The sequence below is a fragment of the Monopterus albus genome, unplaced genomic scaffold (genome assembly GCF_001952655.1).
Source record: "Monopterus albus unplaced genomic scaffold, M_albus_1.0 scaffold93.1, whole genome shotgun sequence".
In the NCBI taxonomy this organism is placed as follows: domain Eukaryota; kingdom Metazoa; phylum Chordata; class Actinopteri; order Synbranchiformes; family Synbranchidae; genus Monopterus; species Monopterus albus.
In genome coordinates, this window is record NW_018127973.1 from 709918 (window position 1) to 733373 (window position 23456).

Sequence of the window (23456 nt, forward strand, 5' to 3'; positions counted from 1 at the left end):
CTTAAATAATTTTAGCATATGGCTGCAATATAACAAAGAGTGAAAGATTTAAGGGGGTCTGAATACTTTCTGCACCCACTGTACATACACAGCCCTGTCCAATGGGAGAGTATGAAACATGCCTTAACGACAGCACTATGGAACTCTGTCATTACGTCTGAGTCATGACAGAAAATGGACCTTTTCAATAGAACATCCTGACAAATGTTAGAATTGTTTGTGCACACAGGCATTTTCATTGTTTAAAGATAAACTAACCACCCACTGTATATACATACCTGCCTCAGCCTGCCTGCCTGCTAGAGTAGCTTGGCCCAGTCTGCTGTTATCCAGGTCACGCCAACAGGTTCTGGGCTCATGCGGATTGGCTCAGCTCTCTCTGGAAGCCGGCCCGGTGCGGAGGCTGAATGTGGGGCACAAGGAGAGAAAAGGAGCGCTGCTGAACACACTTGCTCTCCATCTTTAGAAACTGCTTGAGATGCAGCCAAACACTCAGAAAACTCTGATCTATCCAGGCATAATGACACAGCTCAATGCTCTGGATTCCTCTGAGGCACAGTCAAACAAGTTTTTGTGAAGCCACTCAAATCTCAAAAGGAATCAAAGCACAAATTGGGGAGGTCAGGTCCACACCCCTTCTTTTCTTCTGGTTTACAGAAAGTGGGTTCTTGATCAGGGTAGCTCTCCTTGGCAAATGTGACCAAGTCATACTAATACCTCCAAGACTGTTCAAATTGTGATAAGAGACTCAGAGATGTGCATAAAAAAGTGTCTGGAGGCATTAAGAGAGTTGATCAGAATGATAAATGCCATCCGCTAGCTCTGAAAAACGGTAATAACAGCCTAATATTAGTGCACTATATACTCAGTATAGAAACAACAGCATATGTCAGATTGTCTTGTGATCCTTCATTGTTACTTGTACAAGTTCAGTGTCACAGTAGCAGCTGTGCATCTGTGCTGGGATTCATGTCTCTTGTGCATGTTCAAATGTTCTGATGGAGCAGTATCTCAGGCACATGTGACCTCAGCACAGCCCCCACAGAAAGTATAACAGTTCTCCAGAGCGAGGGCATTGATTGAAACAGCTCCCTCTCCGTTTTTCACATCCTGACAAAAATGGTTTTTGCTTGACACTGTCACAAGGTGCTTTACTCATTTAGGAATGGCTATTACATATATCAGTACCTCTACCTTCTGTTCTCAGCTTTAGGAAGACAAAACACTGACACCAGTGAGACACACACATATTTTGAGGACGTACAATGTGGTCTGACATTGTGCTGGTTAAGGTTTTCTTTTCTTTTTTTGTGACATTTGGCCTGGATCAGATTATGATCATGTGAAGTCCTTGTTCTCTTGAGACCCACTGTACCACATAGCAATATACTCAGTAGCAAATATTACATTGTACATATCTTATTGGATGCGCACACACTGCACCACATACCACAGCACACACATCAAATTGAAAACATAACTCGTCTTACTCCCAGGCATGGTTGGCATCTTTCAGTGAATGCTGACCTGTGCTAAGAGCCAAGTAGGGAGGGTCACTGAGGGAGGGGGAGAGGGGGTCCAGCTCCTGGTGGGAGGGAAGGTCTTAAGGAGATTGTGAAAGGGAGGGACGGAGGAAGGGCAGAGCTGAAGGCTGTGGAAACACAGAGGAGGAGAAGAAAAGACCAGAGATAGAGGAAACCAGGAGAATTTGTTGAAGAAGGAGTAGGGCAGCTGCTGATCTGTCCAGTGTAGTGTGCATGTTTCTGTGAGCAGGACAGGTAGTGGCCCCTCAGGGGCTGGATCATGGGACAGAGCCTTCGTGTGGAGACCCCAGCTCAGGACCCACAACAATACAACAATGTTGGTGAGTTTCTGGACTCACACATGCACTTCATATGTACTGTACATAATATTTGCTTTGTACTATGTTGTAGTTTTTCAAAAACATAGAGGAGAAACAGGACTCGGAGATTGTGTAATCAATTTAGCACAGTCTCTCCTCTCTCTCTCTCTCTCTGCCCGCTTCACTTTCACCAGCACAGGGAATGTTAAATCACAGGGATCACATGGATGAATCAGCTGTTTTTACACACCCATGCATATGTTAGGAACTTATTTTCTTATGTTATAACACACAGGGAAGTGAACTTGGACATTGAAAAGATGTTTTTATTTAGGGATGTTTTTTGAAGTTCTGCCTGGATGGGATTTTAAAGACTGTTGGATTCTTTCCCACGTTTTTCCCTTTGTTTGTTGCAGATCTTCATATTACGGAGTGTGAATTCACGGGGCCGAGCAGAACAGACTGCCTTACATAACATGCTCTTATTCTAAAATCTCACTGCTTCTGTGGTATTTATTTTAAATGGCTGAATAATTTTAGGGCGTTCAAGAAGTCCATAAGACACAGTCACGCTGATCTTAACCTCTTTGTGCTGTCAGTTAAGTAGATTAAATTTCATAAGCTGCCCTGACAAGGGTTAGAGTTATAGTGTATGAGGTTGGGTGTTTCCCGACCATTGCACCCCATGGAAGCAGGTTCCTTATGCAACTGATCAGAATGGTTTAACCACATGCTCACCTGACAAGGCCTGCCATGTCTCGGTGAATCATTAGGTTGGTGAGAAATCTAGCATCTCTAGGAGATGTTTGTGGTAGGTGTGGTTTCAGCAGTTGGTACGTCAGAGGAGCACGCGTACAGTGTCACACACCCCCATGTTTCCTGACTGGTATGCCTTATCTTGGCAGAGCTCCTGATTACAGAGCATGACTACTCAGCTTCTGGTTGTGGCCTTGTTCTGGGTGTAAATTTGTTCTGTATCACCTAGATGTTTTAACAGCCAGAATGTTGATGGGTTTCCCTGGAGGTGCTGCAGTGGGCCTTGCAGCACTGTGTTTCTGTACAGTGGACTGTGTTATTGAGTGTGAGGGGAAGAGGTTGTCTTTGTTCTCTGTCACAGAATCAGGGTGGAGTGCCTTTTCCTCCCTGTGTTTCCAGGCAGCCCACCCCCTCAGTAACTCCTGCACTTTTCCCCTATTCCGTAGTTCGTTTTGCCCTTTTCTCCCATTCCCACAGTCACACACAGCTGTAGTGCCACCACACACCAGACCTCTTCTCACTACAGCTGAAACAATGACATGCTGGAGAGTTTTCCTCTGTAGCTGTGAAGAATAACTTTAAGTGGATCCACAGCTCTTGAATGTGATAATTGAGTTGGCAGTACTGTACTACTTGTTATTTTTTTATTCTTTTTTTTGTTGTTGGTGGATTGATACATTTTATAATCTAGCAGCACCGGCTAATATACAAATCTCCTGAGGATATTGTCAGCCAGTCCTTTTTGAATGGATGCCTCCTGCATGGGCTGAGTCGTCTGCGGTCGTCATCTCTGCAGTGCTCTGGAGAGTGCAGGCCTGGCACAGCCAGCTCTTATCCTGCTTTGCTGGCTTCAGCTGAGCCACTGTGTCAGAGACTGCTGTGTGAGAACAACAGGGAAGTTGTCTTAAGCAATGCTTAATCTGGATGTTATGGCAGCTGGACTGAATCCTGAGATTTCATCCTCACCAAGATAAGATAGATTTCCATACTGCGGACGTGGCCCTTAACCCGGAACCCTTTCTACGGTAGTTCTGAGCAGCTCTCTGCAACTTGTCCTTCTCGCATTTTCTTCCTTGGTGATTTATCAGCCACATATACTGTACTATACTGTACAGGATAGTTGATTTGGGGGTTGCCTCCTGCTTCCCCATGGCATGCTGTTTCAAGTCTCGCCACCATGGAAGCTGGACACTTGCCACCCCTCTTCCAGGTAGACCAGTGTCTATTTTCTTTTATTTGATAGGCTTTCCAGGTCATACAGAGAGTGAGACAGATTTTAAATTCACTGTAGTGCATGAATTTACTGAATTATTGTGGAAACTTTAGCGGGTCAGGCTTCTAAACACTATGTAAGCGTTCAGCACAAATTTTACCCTGCCAGCAGCTTTGAGGTTGCTGTGTAAAGCAGTGGTCAGAGACTGTCCTTCAGTTGCAAAAATGGGTTTGAATTCTGTGTGAGCTGCCATCCGCAATGCTAAAATGTCCCTTAGCAAGATATTGAAACCCTGCCAACTCCAGTGGTGCTGGTCTGTAGCTAGCTAACTCTGATTTCCCTTTCTGTGTGTGTCACACAAAGACATGCAGAAAAGAGTCAGTTTCCACCCAGGAATGCTATTATTATTGTTTTTGTGTGTCCTTTTATTCGACTGCCGCATCAGTATTCTAGGTATTGTGTGCAAGCATATTATGGTGGGAATGAGACTGTGAGGCGTTACTGTCGCCCAGACATCCTGTGTGTGTGTGCGCCGGTAAATATTACGTCTGCTGAATACAGCAGCTGCAGTCTTGTAGAGAACTAATGTTTGAAACATTCTCGGATCTCAGCACCCTGTCACTTGGCCTGCCAGTCTCATAACCGTGAATGTGTAACCATGACGGCAGAATGACATTCAGTGGAGTCCTTCGAGCTTTAATGGCGCCTCATAATGATCAGTGTTCTTCAATAGGGTTCACTTCATGATTGTTAGCTGTTTATTATGTATCATGACTGTCAGATTTTTTTCTGCGCCTGTGTGACTGTGTCCGTGTGTGCCTCTGTTTTCTATAGAGGCTGAAAGGCTGATAAGGCACTAGTCTCCATCCAGCCAAGGAATGTGAGCACTTGACAGTGAGAAATCCTGGCTAAATGCCAGCGTCAGACCTCTCCTGTTAACTGTGGATATGTGGAGGAGTCCATGAGCTCTCAGCATCACCCTGCCAAAGCACACTCAGTCCCCGAGAACTAACAGCTAAAGATAATACCAGCTGTAATGAGCATGGCCTTCTTTACAAAAGCAGCAGATGAACTCAGTAAAGATAGACAGTTCTTCTGTCAGAGTATTGTGAGTGCTCATACATCTAAAGTTGTACTTTTCATGCTCCCGTGTCTCATTTTAGGCTACACAAATCTTGCTCATGCTGTTTGAAACATAAAATTATGCTTTTTTTAAAATTTTATTTTAGATGATGAAGTTGAGCAGCACCACAGCACAATGGTGGGAGAGGGGGGCAGCACAGGGGATGGCACCCCTCCCCCAAAACGTAAGGGCAAGTTCTCTAACCTTGGCAAGATCTTCAAACCGTGGAAGTGGCGGAAGAAGAAAAGCAGCGAGAAGTTTGAGGAAACTTCAAAAGGTTTGTGCTGTGGATTCAGTGTGTGTTCACCCCCACCTTCTCTCCTCCTTTCTCACTGTTCGTATCAGTTACATTCAACTTTCATCAGAATTCCTCAGTGCTTGTGTTCCTGGCTGAAATGTACAGGCTCATTGGCCCTTGTGTTTTCAGTCCACCTACAATAACACAATAGGCTCCTGACAAAATATCCTGTTGAGCTGCCGAGTGAGGTTCCCTAAACATTTGTGAATTCTGGAGCATGAGGTCACACTCCAAATGTGATTGATTTTAGAGCAATATTTTTTCCCTGTGTAGATCTTCATAGAAAAAAAAAATCAATGTGTTTATTGATGGCAGAGCTGGAGAGAAAGATGTCGACAAGGCGTACTCGGCAGGAGCTTATAGAACAGGGGGTGCTGAAGGAGGTCCCGGACAACGGTAAGAGCGCTTCTGTGATTCATCTGATCTCTCAGCACAGTGGTGTCTGTATTTGACAGCAAGCAGCCCTGAGGCTATCACACCCACGCAGACAGTACAGTTAAGTCATCAGTACATTATGGCAGGAACACTATCCTCCCGTCCAGCAGATGTCTGAGACATATTTAAGAAGGACTAAATTACTTTCACCTTGCTGTTTTTCAGAGAAATGTACTATTTGTTAATTGTGGCATGCCACTCTCCAGAGCTAAGGAAAAGTGGAACAAATTATGCCTTGCAGCAAACCAGCTCTGAGAGGGGTGTGTACCAGTATTCTTCTGGCCCTGCTCTCTTGTAGAAGCCCATTTATATATTTATAAATCACCTAAACAATGAAGGTTGTTGCTGTTTAAATGTACTAATGGATTAATTATGTAATCGTTCAGCCTTATGTGTATCACATCAAGGCCCAACAGGGGAGGGAACAATTAATCATATGAATATTCGTCACTGTCAAACAAGACACTGCCAGTATAAAACCTGAATAATATAGTGGAGGTCTTTTCTCAGTTTTTATTTTTGCTTAATGACTCAGAACCGCATTGGAGCTTCTCAGTTATATTTGTGTTCACCAGGGACTCGTGTCACATTTGTTCATTTTTTTAGAAGCAAATGCAGATACACAAAACGTGAATCAGCCCTATGTGAAGAATGGTCACACTCTGCCTGTGAGCACTGGGGTCGGAGGAGGAGTCGGTAGCGGAGGTAAGAGTCCGTGCAATCAAGCAAAGCTCCCCTCTGAGTCAGAATTTAGGATGAACCCAGCCTGGCTTGGCCAGCCAAATGACCGCAAGGGCTGCTCTCACTTTGATGGAGACCACCGGGGAACTCCAAGCTCCAGGGGCACAGGACTGCTTGACGACGGCTGGAGAGGGGGAGGAATGGGGCCACGCACGCAAGGGGAGGGAGAATGGAATCCTAACATGGTCTGGCAGGGCCAGATTCATGGACAGATGGAGGAGGGCAGACGTGGGGGCCGACTTCACCCTGAGGATGTGCTGAAGAGGCCCGGGCTGCAGAAGGCCCCATCAGAGGATGGCAGGAGTCGTCGGACTGCAGAATCAGACTGGAAGCCCACACTGCCTCGTCATGCATCTGCTGAGGAGGGAAGGGCACGCAGAGGTGAGTCATTTCCAGTATGTTCCATTTGATCTTCTTGATCTAAGATCTTCCACTATTTCTGAAAAGATGTAATCACTGCTGACTTTTCCTCACTGTGAGAAAGACAAAGGTGCATATTTTACAAACTGATCTCCTTCAAACATGTCTGAAGATGATGGGCAGTTCTTTGGTTTGTGTGTTTTCTCTCTCCCGCTCACTGTCACTTTCCTGCTTATATGCTGTCCTCCCAGATATAGACAGACTCCTGACTGCTCCCAGAGGCCCTGCTCCAGCTACACTACTTATTCAGGAACAAGAGGGAATAGCTTGTCCTCTGTTCTCCTCTCCTAATTAATGTGGCACAGTCACTACACCCATTATTGCCCTTTAATGTTAACATTGTTAGCTCATGGGTGTTTGGTGAAGAGCCACAGCTAATTGGTTTCACTGAAACTTGACACCCTGAGAAATAATGGTGTTTTGTGCTGTTTTTAGTTTTAGGTTGTTCATTTTTACTTATCTGACATATGATACATCTTTTCACTTTGTCTGTACCTGTGTACTAAAGTATGTCTGTAAGATGAGAGGAAACCTACATGTGGAACTTGGATTACAGCAACAGAATTGAAAACAATATATTTAAGTAAGGCATCATGTTGAAACCATCAATGCAGAATCACTATAAATAATGAGAGAAGGTGAACAGATATTTTCTCCTACTTTCCTTCACTTCCCCTCTCCCACTCTCTTTCTATCTTTATCACATCTCCTGTTTTCTGCCCTCCTTTTCTCTTTGTCTGTCTCTCTCTCTGTCTGCTTCATGCGCTCTTCCTCCTTCCCTCTTATTATTTCCTCTTTTGTTGTATGACGTCACTTTGATAAAGGCTCGCCTCTAAATAAATAACCCTGAAATTCTGAGCTGTGGCTTTGAGGAATTGCGTGGGAGCAGTAGCAGCGTGGGTGTTGCTCTGGGGTGAGGTAGGGCGGTCAGGGGGAGATGGAGTTTTTGGTAGTAATTGCAGCCGCCTACTCTGTTTATCTTCACAGCTGATCCCTAGATAATGCAATTCTCAAACAAGTGCTGTCACAGAGAGCACTGGTGAAGCGGTTTCCAGACTGAAATGCTTATAGCCATGTAGAGAAGACGTTTATAATTAGCTGTTGCCAATTCAACAATGGAAAAGATAAGGGTACACTTTGTAGAATGTAGAATATTATGTGTGCACCACAGCTGTATAGGTTACTGGAATTTCTGCGAAAAATTTTCTGTTCCAGTTGAATAAAGTGCTGTAGTTTTAAAGTTAAATTAATTGGAATTAGTTTTTCCATTGTATAACAAACCCCTGTGACACTGATTTCACAGAGTCAGACAGCCATTTTGTCCCTGACCCAGAAGCCCTGCGTGAACCTCCGCCACCTAAACCGTCAGTCATGCCTCCAAAATGGTTGATGAGCTCCACCCCTGAACCTGGCAGCGAGGGTCCGCCTCGGACCCCATCCGGCCACCCCACTACCCAGTACTCATCTCCCTCCACCCCCTCGACTGTGGTGTCCAAGCCTGTCCGGCCAGTCTCCTCTGCGGGTGTGTCTACTCAGCAGTCTTCATCTGTAGCACCGACCTCCTCCTCTCAGGCTGTTAAGCAGCCCCCTTTGCCGCCACCCAAGCCAGTGAACAGGACCAACACTGCTATGCTGGGTAAGTTCTGCTGAGTAGTTGGTGCTTTGTTAAAAGGTGATGGAGAGAATACACTGGAACACGTGCAGCCTGTATCTTCATGTGCATTATGAACAACCCAGATGTCTGCTCAGTTAGCATGTAGTTCTCCCACTGGCAAATGCAATATGTACACTTATGAATCAGTGGCAAAGCATCTTCAACACTGCTATCTACACACAGACACACACTTGCATACACATCCTGGTAATAATGCTTTATGAACAGCGTGAGCAGTTTTTCCCCAGCTAAGAGCTTAATACTCCGGGCTAGTTAACCTGTATTTTACACTGTGAAGCTAACAGAGACTTGTGGCTGTGAGCCACTGCTCGAACAGATGCAGTGTAGTGGTTGTTGTTTACTGTGGGTTTGTCTCAGCTGGGATTTTGCCTTAATTCCCACCCGGACAAGGCTGTCTACTTTGATTCATTTTTATCTTATCAGCATATCTGTTGACTTTGGTGCTGTGCAGGTGTGTGCACTCATGTGTGATTTTAAATTATGCAGTCTTTATTTTAATCATGATATGCTGTGCAGGTGTGTTCTTTTTCTCACTTTTATTAGTCATGGCAACAGTCATGTAACTATGATGAAAAACATTACAAGATGTCCTGTTTGTCATCACTTGTGGTTGTATTGGTTATTGTTAGTAGCAGACAGGAAAACAATGCAGTGCTTTCTCGCTGAGAGTTGGAAGAAATAAAATTCACATCTAAACATGAAGCTAAAGCCAGGAGACAGTTAGCTTAGCATAGCTTAGCTCAATTCACAGCATGTTTTTTTTTATATATGCATTTATATGGGTATGCCTTAAACAAACAAGCGGTGTTAATTATTAATTTGGCTGCATGTCAGTCCACTTTAGTCTTTTTCAATATGCCTCCTGCTGCACTTATTAGCTTTGTCTTCACTCCCAAGTGCTCAGTAGTGCCGCCACACACTTTTGCCACAAAGGGGCATCCACATAGAGAAACAGCCCTTCCAGCAATCAACTAAGGTGAAGAATCCTTTAAAAAAAATTCCTGGATTCGGATGATGATCTGCATCAGCACCTAAATCTAATGGATTGTTCTGTGGGCCTCGCCCTACCTCTCCAAGAGAATTTCATCAAAGGCCATTCATTACTTTTTCATTTATGCTGTGAACAAAAAGCCAACCTCCAAACAAACCAGCTAATGTCTGTAAATACATCACCTCTACTTTTTGTGGAGGTAATGATGAGCATTTAGGGCCCCCTCCCTCTCTCTGAACAACATATACAGTACCACCATGTTCCTCTATTCATTAAATGCACCAGCTGAAGGCCTCCATCTCCTTCCTGTTAGTCTCCGCCCTGCAGGGGGGAGAGAATGCTCAGCTTCCACTCTACTGGTCCTGCTGGAAGCGAGAGTGCGACTATGATGTCTACCTGTCCCTGCCCGTCTACCTGTGCCGGCGGGCTGGAGGCCTGCGCTCAGGTAAAAGGATGCCCTCTGGTGTCTCTGTGGCCAGGGTGCCTGTGTCTGGAATGTCCTCTTCAGAGTCTGCGTTCTTCATCATGTCGCACCCTTTCCAGCTGCCACTATATTTTCCCTCAAAACCTCTAGCTTGTTTATTGCTTCCCTTTGAATGTGGTATATAAGAGCTGCATGCACATAATGAACTGATACTAAGTGTTCTGGGTGCTGTGTAAAAATGAGAAACGACTTTTGTGTGAGTGAGCTGATGAGTCTTTTTCAATGCTGTACTCTCTGGTTTGGCATGTGAAGGAGGGAACACCTTGAGCAGGTTCCAACTGTGGCCTGCAGTACATCAGCTGAATTTCATAATGCTCAGCTTCTTCTCAATGGGTTGGATGGATGGGTGAATGGAGGGTTTAACATAAGAGCCTGGCTTAGAGAGGAAGCTGTAATCCAGTTCAGTCAAGTCTGCTGCATGTTTCAAGTCTGCCAGCACTAGTCTCTTATATCTCAGGAGCACGGCTATGGCTTTTAACATTGATGTTGCTTTAAAGCTGTCCTACAGTTTAATAATCACATATGTAGATATAAATATGTGTTTGAGCTTTTTGTTTAGAAGCTTTTTGCACTTTAAAGCAGCTAATCAACAATGTTCTGCTGCAGCAGGTTTAGAGTGGCTGTGTAGCACATGTAGGCTAAATGCATCTTCTTTGTCTCTGTCACCTGGGGCACATGCTGCACACTGATTTGTTAGTGCAGTGCATTTATGTTAACACAGTCATGAGCTAGCTCACTGTGTGCATACATTAATGCTCAGTCAGACCTGTAATCCCAGTTTTTATTATTGTTCATGTGTCTTCTGTCACTTTGGGTACATCATACATGTGCGACTGATGCATGTGCCCTCATGTTACAGCAGCAAACTAGAAAGGAAAATAAAGCACTTGCTAGCAACTCGCTCTCAGGCCTAAGCTATGATTCCGTGTATTAACTGTTGTTTCTTTTACAGGTGACTTCACCCAAGCCACTGGGGATGCCAGGCTTGTGCCAGCTAAGCCATCTCCACCGATGCCCCCCAAGAGGACCACCCCGGTTACCAAACGCAACACAGAGGACTCTTCTGCATCAAGCCATCCCATCAACCCCTCCTCGCTTCCTCTGGAGGACCACAGCAACCTCCCTGTGGGCTTCCAGCTGCCTTCCCCTCCCCTCCCAACACACGTTCCGCCATCTCCACCCCACCAGCACATACACACCCACCACCTCCACCATCAGCACTCCTACCCTCACCCACTGCCCCAACCCATACCCATGCTGTTTGACCCGCCAAGCCCGACCAATGAGTCTCCCCAACGCCCGGCTCCTGTCCCGCTGCATATCATGATCCAGCGAGCCTTGTCTAGCCCCGGCCCAGCTCAGCCACATCCAGACGGGTCGCAGCGTGCACACGCTCTGCTTTTCGAAACCCCCCCAGAGTACCAGGGAGATCGTAGTCGCCCCCTGCCTGTCAGCATCCAACCACTAAAACTGTGAGTTCCTCTGTACATAATAAGAAGAGAAGAAAGCTATCCCATAAAGACAAAATCACAAGTCAGTACAAGCAAAAAGTTACCAGGGAAGGAGGGCACCTGCATGTAAACTCGAACAGCCCCCACATCCAATTTTTAAGCCTAGAACTTGAATCCGTTTAGACCTGGAGGAAATCTTACCTTAATCATTAAAAGTCAAGTGAAACTAGAAGGACAAGGATGGGACTAAGTGCAAAAGTTACTTCTAAATTGATTAATTACACTTTATCTGTATCCATGATATATATATATATCCATGTACGTATTTATTTTCCTTTTCCATTAGATCTGAAGATGACTACTCGGAGGAGGAGGAAGATGACGATGAGGAGGAGGAGGAGGAGTATGATGGTGAAATTCCCCAGCCAGAGCTGGAGCCACGGAGTCGCCGGTGCTTGGTCGGAGATGCAGGAGTTTGTGTCATCCCTAGGGGAAATAGCAGCGAGGAGGAGGAAGAGGATGAAGAAGAGGATGAGGAAGGGGAGCATAACATGTGTGGGGAGGACAGCGATTCAGACGGTCCTGTACATTGTAAAGATGAAGACTCAGATGAGGATGAGGAGGATGAGCCCCCACAGAGTAAACAACCATATTTGATGAAAAGATTTAAACATTATTTAGTGTTTTTAGTGTGAAGACTTTGTGGAACGTTTGCAGTGTTTTGGTACTCCCTCACACCTGACCACGTCTCTGTGCTTGGCTTTTATCCAGGTGCCCTGGCCAGCAGGATCACGAGGAAGGACACCCTGGCTCTGAAGCTGAGCAGCCGTCCCTCTGCTCCAAACAGGGACAGATTTACCCAGGAGAGGGGCAGCAGAGACGAGCAACCTCCGGGACAGGCTGGCCTCACCTGGCAGAGCAGGGAGCAGTGGGAGGCCATTCGCACACAGATCGGCACTGCACTCACAAGGTAACTGCAAATGTTGCTCTTATGTGCTTTGCCTTTGTATTCTTGAAACTGACAAGAGTGAGTGTGCATTTCCTGAATGAAGATCATATCTCAGAGCTTTGTCCTACTTATTGCCTGAATGACAAAGAGATGAAACTGTGTAAAAATAGTGCTGCTCTTTTTTTTCTTCTTCTTTTTTCTCTTCAGGCGACTTAGCCAGAGACCTACTGCTGAGGAGCTTGAGCAAAGAAACATCCTTCAGCGTTAGTTTCAATTCTCCCTTTCCTTGTCACCTTTTATAGCCATTACTGAACCTCATCATGCAAAAAAATGAAAAAAAGATTCTGTGTCAACTGCTTCTTGTCTTGTTTGGCCTGATTAGTTTGTGGGTTTAAAAAGTGTGATGGCTCAGTTCAGTAAAGCCACATTTTATCTTTCTTGAACTAATTGTTAACATGTCTAGTATAATTTTCAGAGCAAGAATCACTCTTAACAAAAATTCTTGAAACATGGATTGCCGTTTGTCTAATTTTGGAAACTGTTCTTAATTTACCTTTCTTGCGCATCAAACTAGGCTTTCATGCCAGTGTCTAAATTAAGCTTTGTTGTTTTGTTTTTTTTCTCTTAAGCCAAAAATCAGGCTGACAGACAAGCTGAGGTTAGAGAGATCAAGCGACGGCTGACCAGAATTGTGAGGCAACACATCCTCTACAAACATCCAAGTGTCAAATCCCATATTTGCTGACCATAACTTTCTGTTTATTGTAGCTGAGTCAGAGACCCACAGTTGCAGAATTACAGGCAAGAAAAATCCTACGATTCCACGAGTACGTGGAAGTCACAGATGCCCAAGACTATGATCGGAGAGCAGACAAGCCATGGACCAAGCTGACTCCTGCTGACAAGGTACTCATCTAGTGTGTCATCTTCAGTGAGCACTTGCAAATTCACCCAACTAATCTGTGGAGTGGGCTGTGTTTCACATAATATTTAAATTCATTTCTGACTATCTGTCTCTTGCTGTTTCATTTAGGCGGCTATCCGGAAGGAGCTCAATGATTATAAGAGCACTGAAATGGAGGTTCATGAAGAAAGCAGAATTTACACAAGGTATACCTTTAAGTTGAGTCTTATAGTTTTTCAGATTTCAGCTCTGGTGGATTTAGCGACACCTGCAGTTACTGAAGTAACAGCAATGGTAATTTAATACTCCTTCTGTTAGACAATATATGAGCAACTGGTAGATCTGTTTTCAGTGCAACCAGACAGTTATATTTGTTTAAGAAGTCAGTTAATTGTTAGGTAGTAATAAGCCTTTAAAAATGTCAAAGAAGGACATACTGTGTTTTGTAAATGCATTTTTAGGTGCACCAACCTCAAAGACAAATACACTGTGGTTCCCGTGGCTGCTTCGCCGGTAGTATGAAATGTTTCATTAGCAGTAACTTTACAGCGCTGACATGGCATTAGTAGAGTGAATAATAAAATGGTGCTGATATCAGTGATGTGATATTAAAAACTAACACTGAGGTAGATAATGTGTCATTTCCTATGAATCCCTGGTGTGTGTGTGTGAAGCCAATTTGAATCCAGCACTGGAATGGCAAACTAAGGAATGAAAACTACTACTGTATATAGAGACATACAGAATGTAACCACCAGCCATAATACAGCAAAAACAGGGTTTGATTTCATGGAAACTCTGAAGGATTATAACTTTGAATAGAATAGGAATGTGTGTTCACAGCTCATGAGATCTTTTGTTTTGTTTAGGTTTCATCGGCCATAGCGTCTCCCCTGTTTTGCGGATGATGAAGCATTTAAAATCTGTGGCAAGAAGGTGCTCCCAGTGCAGTCAAATCGCCCTTTTGTGTTTCCCGAATGTACACTACAGATTTTCAGGAAAAGCCTGGAAGTGACTCAAATCAAGAATACTTCTTGCTTGCCCACCATCGCCCTCTCACTACATTGCTTTGACTGAACCGAGGTGGTGATGAGTGAAGACCAGATGCAGTATTTCTCCTGGACAACAGGGGGAACCACAGGCCAATGAAGTCGAGGGGTGGCAGAGGGCCCACAGTGCTCTCACACTGCTCTTATGTGGTACCCCTCAGGGACTTGGATCTAGTTAAAACCTTTAATGTGGCCTCATTCTGTTGCCTTTTTTTCTTCTTTACTGTATATGGAAAGGCTAATTCATCTCATTAACATAATAACATACAATATTAATAGTAATACTAATGATTATGACTTGTAATATTCCACAAAGTAATAATAGATACTAGAGACAAACGGCTACAGCGAGAGCAGGTGGGAGGATGAAGACTGGGATATTCTGTTCTAGGACTGGACATCTCTGGGATATTGGTTAATTTATATTCATTCTGTACAGATTGCTATTGTGATACTTTAGAATGAAACCTGGAGAGATCTAATTACAAAATACTCTGCAATGCACAAGATGTTTTATATTGTCATTTTGATCACATGAATAGAAACAGCTTTTATTTAAGCCCTCTTTTATTTGGCTTGCCTGTGTTTGATTGTGAGGTGGCCATATAAGCATCAATTTAGTTATAGAAAAAGGTGTAGGTCAAGAGGCTGGTGATTTTTCTGTGTGCCATCAAAGCCTACAGGAATGTAGGATACAGATTTTCATATCACTGATTTCTGCAATCCGCTGCATGAGAATCCAGTGCTATTGGATCTGGATAATCTCTCTTCATTTGTACTTTTTTATGGTTTTTGTACTTCCCTTTAAAGATCAAACATGCAATGCATTCTGTAGCCATTTTGAATAAGGTCATCCTAGCACTCTCTATACTAAGAATTAAGTGTAAGTTGCTGTGAGTATAGATCAGGGACTTGTTAAAAAAATCTGAAAGTGTATAAACAGTCAACAGGGAGTCATTTTGACTGGAACCTTTTGAAACTGCAGAAGTGTTTTATCTTGTATTGTCTGGCCAGTAGCTTACAGGGTCCTTTATGCTGTGTACAGGTTGATATAGGTTTAACTGATGCTTCTGTATATCTTGTCTTCCTTTCATTTGAAAAGAAATTTTAAATTTAAAAATGTTATAGGTTGTTATTTTTTTAAGCACAAAATATTAGTTTATGATTAAATGCTACATGAATGGGGAATATGAAAGCGTAAACGTTTTCTGTAAAACGAAGGTGATTTTTAATTGAATGTGGAACTGTATGGACCGACAGTTTTCTTTTTAAGTGTAAATATTCACATCTGGATCTAATTAAAAATCTTACAATTCCTTGCGCCCTCTGTGTGTGGTGACTTGGCCCCTTGGCCCTAATCATCAGACCTGTTTCAACTATTGATTATGTTCAGGTGGAGATTTGCAGGGAACATTTCAACTGGAATATCACTAGAAAGAATATGGGGCTGCAATGACACCTGGTGGTTTGATTGTAAAAAGCTAAATTGGGAGATGAATTTGGATGAATTATACATAAATGCACAATCCTGGAGCCTATCCCAGCTGACCTTGGGTACACCCTGGACTGATCACCAGTCTTATCACAGGTGTGACACCCACACTCACGATTTAGTCGCCAGTCAACCTAAGCTGCATGACTTTGGGCTGTGGGAGGAAGCCAGAGTAATCAGAGACAACCCACGCAGGCACAGGGAAAACATGCAGACTCTGCACAGAAAGGTACCAGGTTGGCCCGGGCTCGCACCTGGAACCTTCTTGCTACAAGGTGAGGTTGTCAGTGATCACATATGATGAAGTGATGCTGTAAGGTGAGGAGCATAAACACGAACAGAGGATGATACAAAAATAATTACCAAAGCATAAACAAATATACATGTAATACTGTGTTTTTGGTTTGGGACAAATGCACAGATTATCCTGAGACATAAACATGTAGAGATAGATATAAACTGAACAATTTCTAACTTGAATGCATTTTTCAGAAGACATGTTAAGCAATCTGAAAATAATACCAGCAGCCAACACAGTGTTTTAAATTTTGGGGTGGGTCATTTCTTTAGGTAAACTCCTTAAGTGCAGTTTTGAGGTATTTGTTCTGTTTTTTTGTTTGTTTCTTTTACATTCACTGTATTTGACAGCTTTGATAACTAATTAATTTGCAGATTAAAATTTAAATACAACATATGGAATTATAAAACAATGGCATTGTTATAGTTTAATATGTAATTATAGGTTATAAAAATATACTTTATTCAGTAAGTGATGCAGATTTTAAATTACAATGCTGTACACTACACTACAACACTAAAACTACAACATTATTGTACAATGCTAATGCAAAATCATTACTTTTACTTTACACATTGTTGGCAAGTTTCTACTTACAATGGGTAATTAGTGGAGGTGGAATGTATAGGTCAAGGTCAAGGTCAAAGTGTTTATTTGACATAAGCACAGTTAGGAAACGTGTTTCCCTGTACAATGAAATTCTTACTTTGCCGTCCACATGAATGCCACAAAATACAAATGAAATATAAAGTAGATAAATAAGTAACACAAAATCTAAGGCACTTTAAGCAGCAAATGCAGCAATATAATAAAAAATATATAAGAATATAACAGACAATGCTTGCTGCATGGGAGCAGCATGTGCAGCAGTCAACAGTCAATGTGCAACTATGCATGTGCAAACTGAGAATGTAAACAGTGCAGGTCGACAGTACATGACGTATTTCCTGGTAACAAACTCCTCAGCTGTTCAGGAGTCTGATGGCAGAGGGAAAGAAAGAGTTTTTCAGTCTAGAGGTCCTGCATTTCACACTTCTGAACCTCCGGCCAGAGGGTAGGGAGGCAAACAGGTGCTGGGGGTGGGTGGGGTCTTTGGGGATGTAGGCAACTTTCCTACACACCCTGCAGTGGTAAATGCTCTGTACAACTAAGTACATCTACTCAGATACTTAAGTAGTCTTACTTCAGTTGAATTTTGAGGTATATGTACTTCATGTCCTTTTTATTATACCAAATACTTAAACTCCACTACATTTCTTAGGAAAATGTTGAACTTTTTACTTCGCTGTTTATTTTACAGCTGTATTTAATATTTACTTTTTTAATCACGATGTTATAACTACATATGATTGGTTGATTAAAAAATATTGTTCTAAACTGCCCAACAGTTTAAACAGTTGTTAAACTAGCTGTCCCACATTAAAATGCTTCTCACATGCTCATGTTAATGATTCAGTGATTGTATTCCTATTGGGGCTAATCATTAGTAGCTACTTTATATGGATAAATTCTAGGAGTAATTCAAGAGAACAGTGTTTTAAAGGTATTTTTTCTTTTTTGGGGGATATTGGCTTAATAAATAAAATATGAAGGTTTGGTTGTTTGGTAGTTAAATTATCTTGACCCACACTTCCTTTTTAGAAGGTGGTGCTAATCAGGTTGACTTAGTTTTCTTATTCTTTTTAGTCTGTTTTTACTGTACTTTTATTCTGTTTTAGTTTCCTAAATGTATGGCATTCAATACTAGGTGAGAGAGAAGTGGTATTTCGATTTTTTGTATGTCCTGCACATATAGTGAATCGACAATAAAAATCTTTGATCTTGATCTTGACCTTGATCTAATGTACCTAATGTTGCTTGCCAGCTGCCAAAAATAGTAGCAGTAATAGTACTTTTTGTCCAATTTGATCTATGTACATGATTTCTTTCCTTTGATTTTTTTTATCATTTATTTGTTTATGATCCCCTGGCAGAAGCTGTGTTGTTATATATACAGTATATTATACTTTGTTTTCTTTGTTAAATAAAATTTAAGTAGCTTCAAAAACTATCAAGAAAGGTTTGAGTGCTCCTGTCTCTTTAAGACGTCAGGGGTTCCCAAGAAGTGACGTGGCTACGTGCAGCGTGTGTCTCAAGACCGGGAACAGGCGGTTCCATGTTCAGTTCTAGGCAAACTACAAACATCTGCTTATAACAGGTTAGTACATTAACAGCTTCGGAATTGCTCAGTTGGAAAAGATGGGAAATAATAAAAACGACTTAACTTATGTGTATGCGGTTCATTCAATAAATCATGTTTTTGTGGCTCATTTATGCGTGAATCTCATGCAATACCGTTAGCTAGTTAGCGCTGGCTATCAAACAGCTCAGCGTTAGCCAGTGCCATATAAATAAGTTGTACTTTAGATAACTAACATTATTTATGCGGTTAAACGTGACCTATGCATGTTATATGTTTGCCTTTTAACTAACGATGTTAGCTGGCTGTGCCACCTTTGATACAGAGTTAAAGTGAAGAGCAGCCACAGTTAAGTGACTTAGCTATCGAAGTGCTAGCAAGGACACGTGTATTGCCGGCGTTAGATCACGCTGCTTGTTTTAAAGTGTGCATCAGCGTTAAGTGTTAAAGCACTGACAGCTCTCCTTAGACATGTCCTTAAGAAAAGTTGGTGTCTTGCATGCTTTGTGAATGCGACTGAAAGCTGACCGCAGCTTCAAGTTGTAGCACAAGTGTCCAGCATGTGGACACAGCTGTCTCTCGGTGAAAGAAGCAGCCACTGTGCCAGCCATTAAAATTAACTTCTGACAGCTGTTGAACCCCAACAGCTTCTAGTTAAAGCCTCGGCCAAAAAAGTAGACTGACTGTCCCTATCGAACAGCTGTTTCCTTTAGGCTTGTGAGTGTATGAAACTTAACTGTTAGCATGAACATGCCTTGCACTCAAAGCCTCACAACGTTATTGTTGTTCAGTGTTTATATAGGGGCGTTTTGCTGAATGCAGCATTGTTTCTAATATTAATACGCAGCAAGTCATGCTGGTTACAGAGGAATATCAGATTTAAATCTATATATTGAACATGTTGTTGGCCTGTTAGTTAAGCAAATTCACCCCAATCCCAACACAAACTGCATATCCATTATAATGAACTAGCTGGTTAACTAACTAAAAGCATTCACGATGATTCTGTTCTCTTGTGCAGATGTTGAAATGCCAGAAATAAAAAAAAGCCTATTTGGAATACCAAGGACCAGTATTGGTGCTGCTCCACTTTGTACCATGGTCCACACCTCTACCTGTAATATGTCCTCAAACCCCCAGGTTATGTGACTATGTAGCTCACTCCTTATACCAAATAACTGCCCATACCATAGAGTAGTGTTTGTTTAGACTGCGTCACAGAGGGTCTGATGCAGTTATGTTGGGTTTTTGAGACTTTTGTGATGTTTAGCACCACCAACTGTATATTTTAAATTCTTTTGCCATTCTTCTTGTATGTTTTTTCCCAGAGTTTTTCCTGACCTGTTCCTGTCATGCCTGGTAGAAAGACCACCGCCAAGAGGAAGTCTGACACTGCTGTGGAGGATGATAAAGGCTCTAAGAAAGTGAAAGGCAAGTTCCAAATTGGATTTTATTAAAGGCTGGACTTGACCTATTTCGTTATTCATGGACAACAAAACTATTTTTTGCAAAAATATCTCAACAACCTGCTAGCCCAACTGAAATTCATAATGAAACTTTATTTAAACATTCAGTTTAGATCAAGTATAAAATCACATTGCTGCTGAGATAGAAATGCATACCCACTTTGTGGAGGGACAATAGTATGTTGCACCACATTTCCACAGTTTGCTCTATGTCCTGTAACCATATTTTGGTAAAGCTGAAAATGAAATTGTTTGTGTGTGTATCAGTTTCCCACAGGAGTCATTGCAAGGAGGCAGGCCAGGTTCTTGTTCTGGGCCTGAATGATGTTGGACAGCTGGGTTTAGGTGAGGAGATCGCTCAGAGAAAGAAGCCAGCCCTTTTGTCCCTGCCAGAGAAAATTGTACAGGTGATAGCTGGAGGCATGCACACTGTGTGCCTCAGCGACACTGGACATGTAAGTGAACAACTGTCATATTTGTTTTAAATACTACTCTGCCAATCCTCTACTAAAGCTGCTTATATACACTTGCCAGGGTGCTAAAGTATATCCACTATGGGGCATATCCCTGGCCAAAAACCAGATATCTTCCTTGTGAACTTTTGCTTTTGGACATTATTAACAAAAGCTATGGCAATGATTGAGGAAGCTACAGTATTGCGATTTATGAGATCACCGCAGAGAAAACTCTAGTGGCAACATGGTAGCTGATTATCTCAGCCAGACAAGTACTGTGAGTTTCTCTTCAAAGCTTTCTGCCATTGTGGTGGTGATCAAAATCTACTGCTGACCTCACTCTCTGCCTCCACTGCTCATGCTTAATTACACTGTAGTGGTAAGTTCTGAGGATGTGTATAACAAGCACTCCCAGGGAATGCAGGATATGCAAGATAGATATGATGCAAATGTGGAGTTAAAGGCAAATATTTGAGCAGCTTTAATATTTTATCTAAAAGGGTGTTGAACTCCTCAGATAAACAGATTTGTTTTTGTTTTTTTTTCCCAGGTCTATACATTTGGCTGTAATGATGAAGGAGCCCTTGGTCGGGACACGACAGAGGAAGGGTCAGAGATGGTTCCAGGACAGGTGACGGTGGAGGAGAAGGTGGTTCAGGTGTCAGCAGGGGACAGCCACACAGCTGCACTCACAGAGGATGGAACAGTGTACATCTGGGGCGCTTTCAGGGTGAGTTACCTGCTGGGTTCAGCCACCTAACAGCTGGTCAAGAAAAATTTTGTATTCACTGGAGGGTATCGCCATTTAATGTTTCTGAGTCATGAAAAGTGATATTCACTATATTCTCACTTGGCAGCTTATTAGGTACACCTATTTTTGTGTTGTTCCAATGCAAACAAAAGAAATAAACACGAGAATACCAAATAATTTGTGATTGCAACAATTTTCTGAGAGAAGTGGTGTGTTGTCTGACAAAAATGTAGGGGTGCCGATATTCCTGGCCATGACTGTAGATAATGACTCCCCCTTCCCTTTCCAGAGCTCCATTAACTGCAAGCAGATCTGGCACAGCTGTAGGAAAAATATCATTGACCATTACAGAGAACATTTAAATAATGTTCCTCTTTTCAATGTGAGGTCAAGAGAAGATTCATTTCCTGTAAAAACAGCTCTTCCCATCATCTTGCCATGATTCAGGCACATCAGGCTTTATGAATTCTTCTTCATCTCAGTTATGAAACCAGTAGCACCCCGAATGTACTGAGAGTCAGCCTACAAACATTTTACTGTCTAGGCATTAGTTGGAAAAATCCTTTTCAAGACCTGTCTGCTGTTTTTGTTGTACTTGATTATTAAAATCTGTTAGTCAGCTACACTTCTACTACTGCACTATAAATTCTTGATCCAGGTTTATTACCTAACACTATAGTCTCTCTTTTTAATGAAGGTGGCATATCCTGCTTAACCCTTCCATCTTATCCTGGTCCAGCACTCCTGATGTTAATTTGTTAAAGCATCGTGTCACATTAGCTGGACTGACATGTGATGTGGTTGGTGACCTCAAAGTTTTGTCAACTAACAAGCCACTATCAGTATGCCTGATAATGGTTGACATATGACAGTGTAATTATAAATTTGATATCAGTTTGTAGTGACTGCGTGACTGAACATTACAATGTTTATGCCTCCACGCCGGCAATAGCCGTGGCCGAAGGCATCATATTTTTGGGTTGCATGTATGTACGTCCGTGGGATTCTTGTGAACATGATATGTCAGGAACACCTTGAAGGAGTTTCTTCAAATTTGGCATGTGTCAACATGGACTTGATGAACTAATTAGATTTTGGTGGTCAAAAGTCAGTGACCTCACTTTTCTCCTATACCTGTGAATTTGTCTGGCTGGCAGAGGCATACATCCACAGAGCAGTAATTCTAGTTTGTTTTCTGTTTACACTCCCACCTGCTGTGATATATGTACAGTTGTGTTTAAAATAATAGCAGTCCAACATCACTAACCAGGTCAATCACTGTTTTTGGTAGTAATTGTATTTCTACATGGCAAATAATTTACTAGTAGGTGTAGTAGAGTAATAAAAAAACCAACAGACCCATGACATGCATGTTGCTGATTCTGTGTAACTGAATCATTAGTTGAAAGGGGAGTATTCAAACTAATAGCACTGTGGAGTTCAGTTAGTGAGGTCATTCATTCTGTGAAGTTAATTTTAATGGCAGGTGGACCTTTTATTTAAGGACAAAGGCAGCAGATGTTGTACATGCTGGTTCTAGTGCATTTCTCTCTGAGTAAAATGAGTCATTTCAGACATTGTTTAGAAGACCGGCGTACTTGGAGTAAAAAGTTGATTGGAGAGGGGAAAACATTGAAAGAAGTGCAGAAAATTATAGGCTACTCAGCTAAAATGATCTCAAATGCTTTAAAATGGCAACCAAAACCAGAAAGACATAGAAGAAAACAGAAAACTACCATTTGAATGGATTGAAGCCAAAATGGCAAAGACTCACCCAATGATCAGCTCCAGGGTGATCGAAGGTCTAAAGTTACCTGTGAGTGTTGTAACAATTAGAAGACGCCTATGTGAAGCCAAGCTAACGGCATAAAGCCCCCGCAAAGTCCCAGTGTTGAAAAAAACGACATGCTGAAGAGGTTATAATTTGACAAAGAACACAATGACTGGCCTAAAGAGAAATGGCGCAACATTTTGTGGACTGATGAAAGCAAGATTGTTCTTTTTGGGTCTAGGGGCCACAGTTTGTCAGATGATCCCCAAACATTGAATTCAAGCCACAGTACAATGTGAGGCATGGTGGCACAAGCATCATGATATGGGGATGTTTCTCATACTGTGGTATTGGGCCTATTTATCGCATACCAGGGATCATATGTTGCCTTATGCCAAAGAGGAAATGCCCTTGAAATGGGTGTTGCAATGACACACCAGTAAGAGAGCAGCATCTTGGTTCCAGTCTAACAAGATTAACGTTATGGAGTGGCCAGCCCAATCCCTGGACCTTAATCTAATCAAATCACCAAATCAAATTTTATTTGTATAGCGCCAAATCACAACAAAAGTCATCTCAGGACACTTTACAAAGTAAGGTCTAGACCTTACTGTTATCAATATTATTACATAGGGAAAACCCAACAAATCCCCCTTGAGCAAGCACTTGGCGACAGTGGGGAGGACAAACTCCCTTTAACGGAAGAAACCTC

The 23456-nt window shown here is 42.4% G+C and overlaps 2 protein-coding genes across 10 annotated transcripts in view; both read left to right on the forward strand.

Moving 5' to 3' along the window:
* phactr4b (phosphatase and actin regulator 4b) overlaps positions 1-15641 on the forward strand; it is a 25875-nt gene extending 10234 nt beyond the window's left edge. For 6 of the 9 annotated variants that reach the window (XR_002275562.1, XR_002275560.1, XR_002275565.1 and 3 more), the window contains 12 exons: positions 5042-5212; positions 5549-5629; positions 6275-6790; positions 8133-8465; positions 9809-9940; positions 10932-11451; positions 11777-12069; positions 12202-12400; positions 12587-12642; positions 13009-13285; positions 13413-13489; positions 14153-15640. Coding sequence is in view for 1 of the 9 variants with exons in the window: in XM_020608414.1 (XP_020464070.1) it covers positions 5042-5212; positions 5549-5629; positions 6275-6790; positions 8133-8465; positions 10932-11451; positions 11777-12069; positions 12202-12400; positions 12587-12642; positions 13009-13070; positions 13148-13285; positions 13413-13489; positions 14153-14168 (2462 nt within the window). In the remaining 8 variants the exon portion in view is untranslated. Of the gene's footprint in view, positions 1-1624; positions 1865-5041; positions 5213-5548; positions 5630-6274; positions 6791-8132; positions 8466-9808; positions 9941-10931; positions 11452-11776; positions 12070-12201; positions 12401-12586; positions 12643-13008; positions 13286-13412; positions 13490-14152 lie in introns of those variants that run through there. The other 3 variants (XR_002275559.1, XM_020608414.1, XR_002275566.1) reach the window with 3 other exon arrangements.
* Positions 15642-18215: 2574 nt separating this feature from the next.
* The window catches only part of rcc1 (regulator of chromosome condensation 1), a 12315-nt gene continuing 7074 nt past the window's right edge, over positions 18216-23456 (forward strand). Inside the window, exons 1-4 of the mRNA XM_020608538.1 lie at positions 18216-18319; positions 19630-19732; positions 20035-20222; positions 20773-20952. Coding sequence (XP_020464194.1) covers positions 19654-19732; positions 20035-20222; positions 20773-20952 — 447 coding nt within the window. The 5' untranslated portion in view covers positions 18216-18319; positions 19630-19653. The remainder of the gene's footprint in view (positions 18320-19629; positions 19733-20034; positions 20223-20772; positions 20953-23456) is intronic.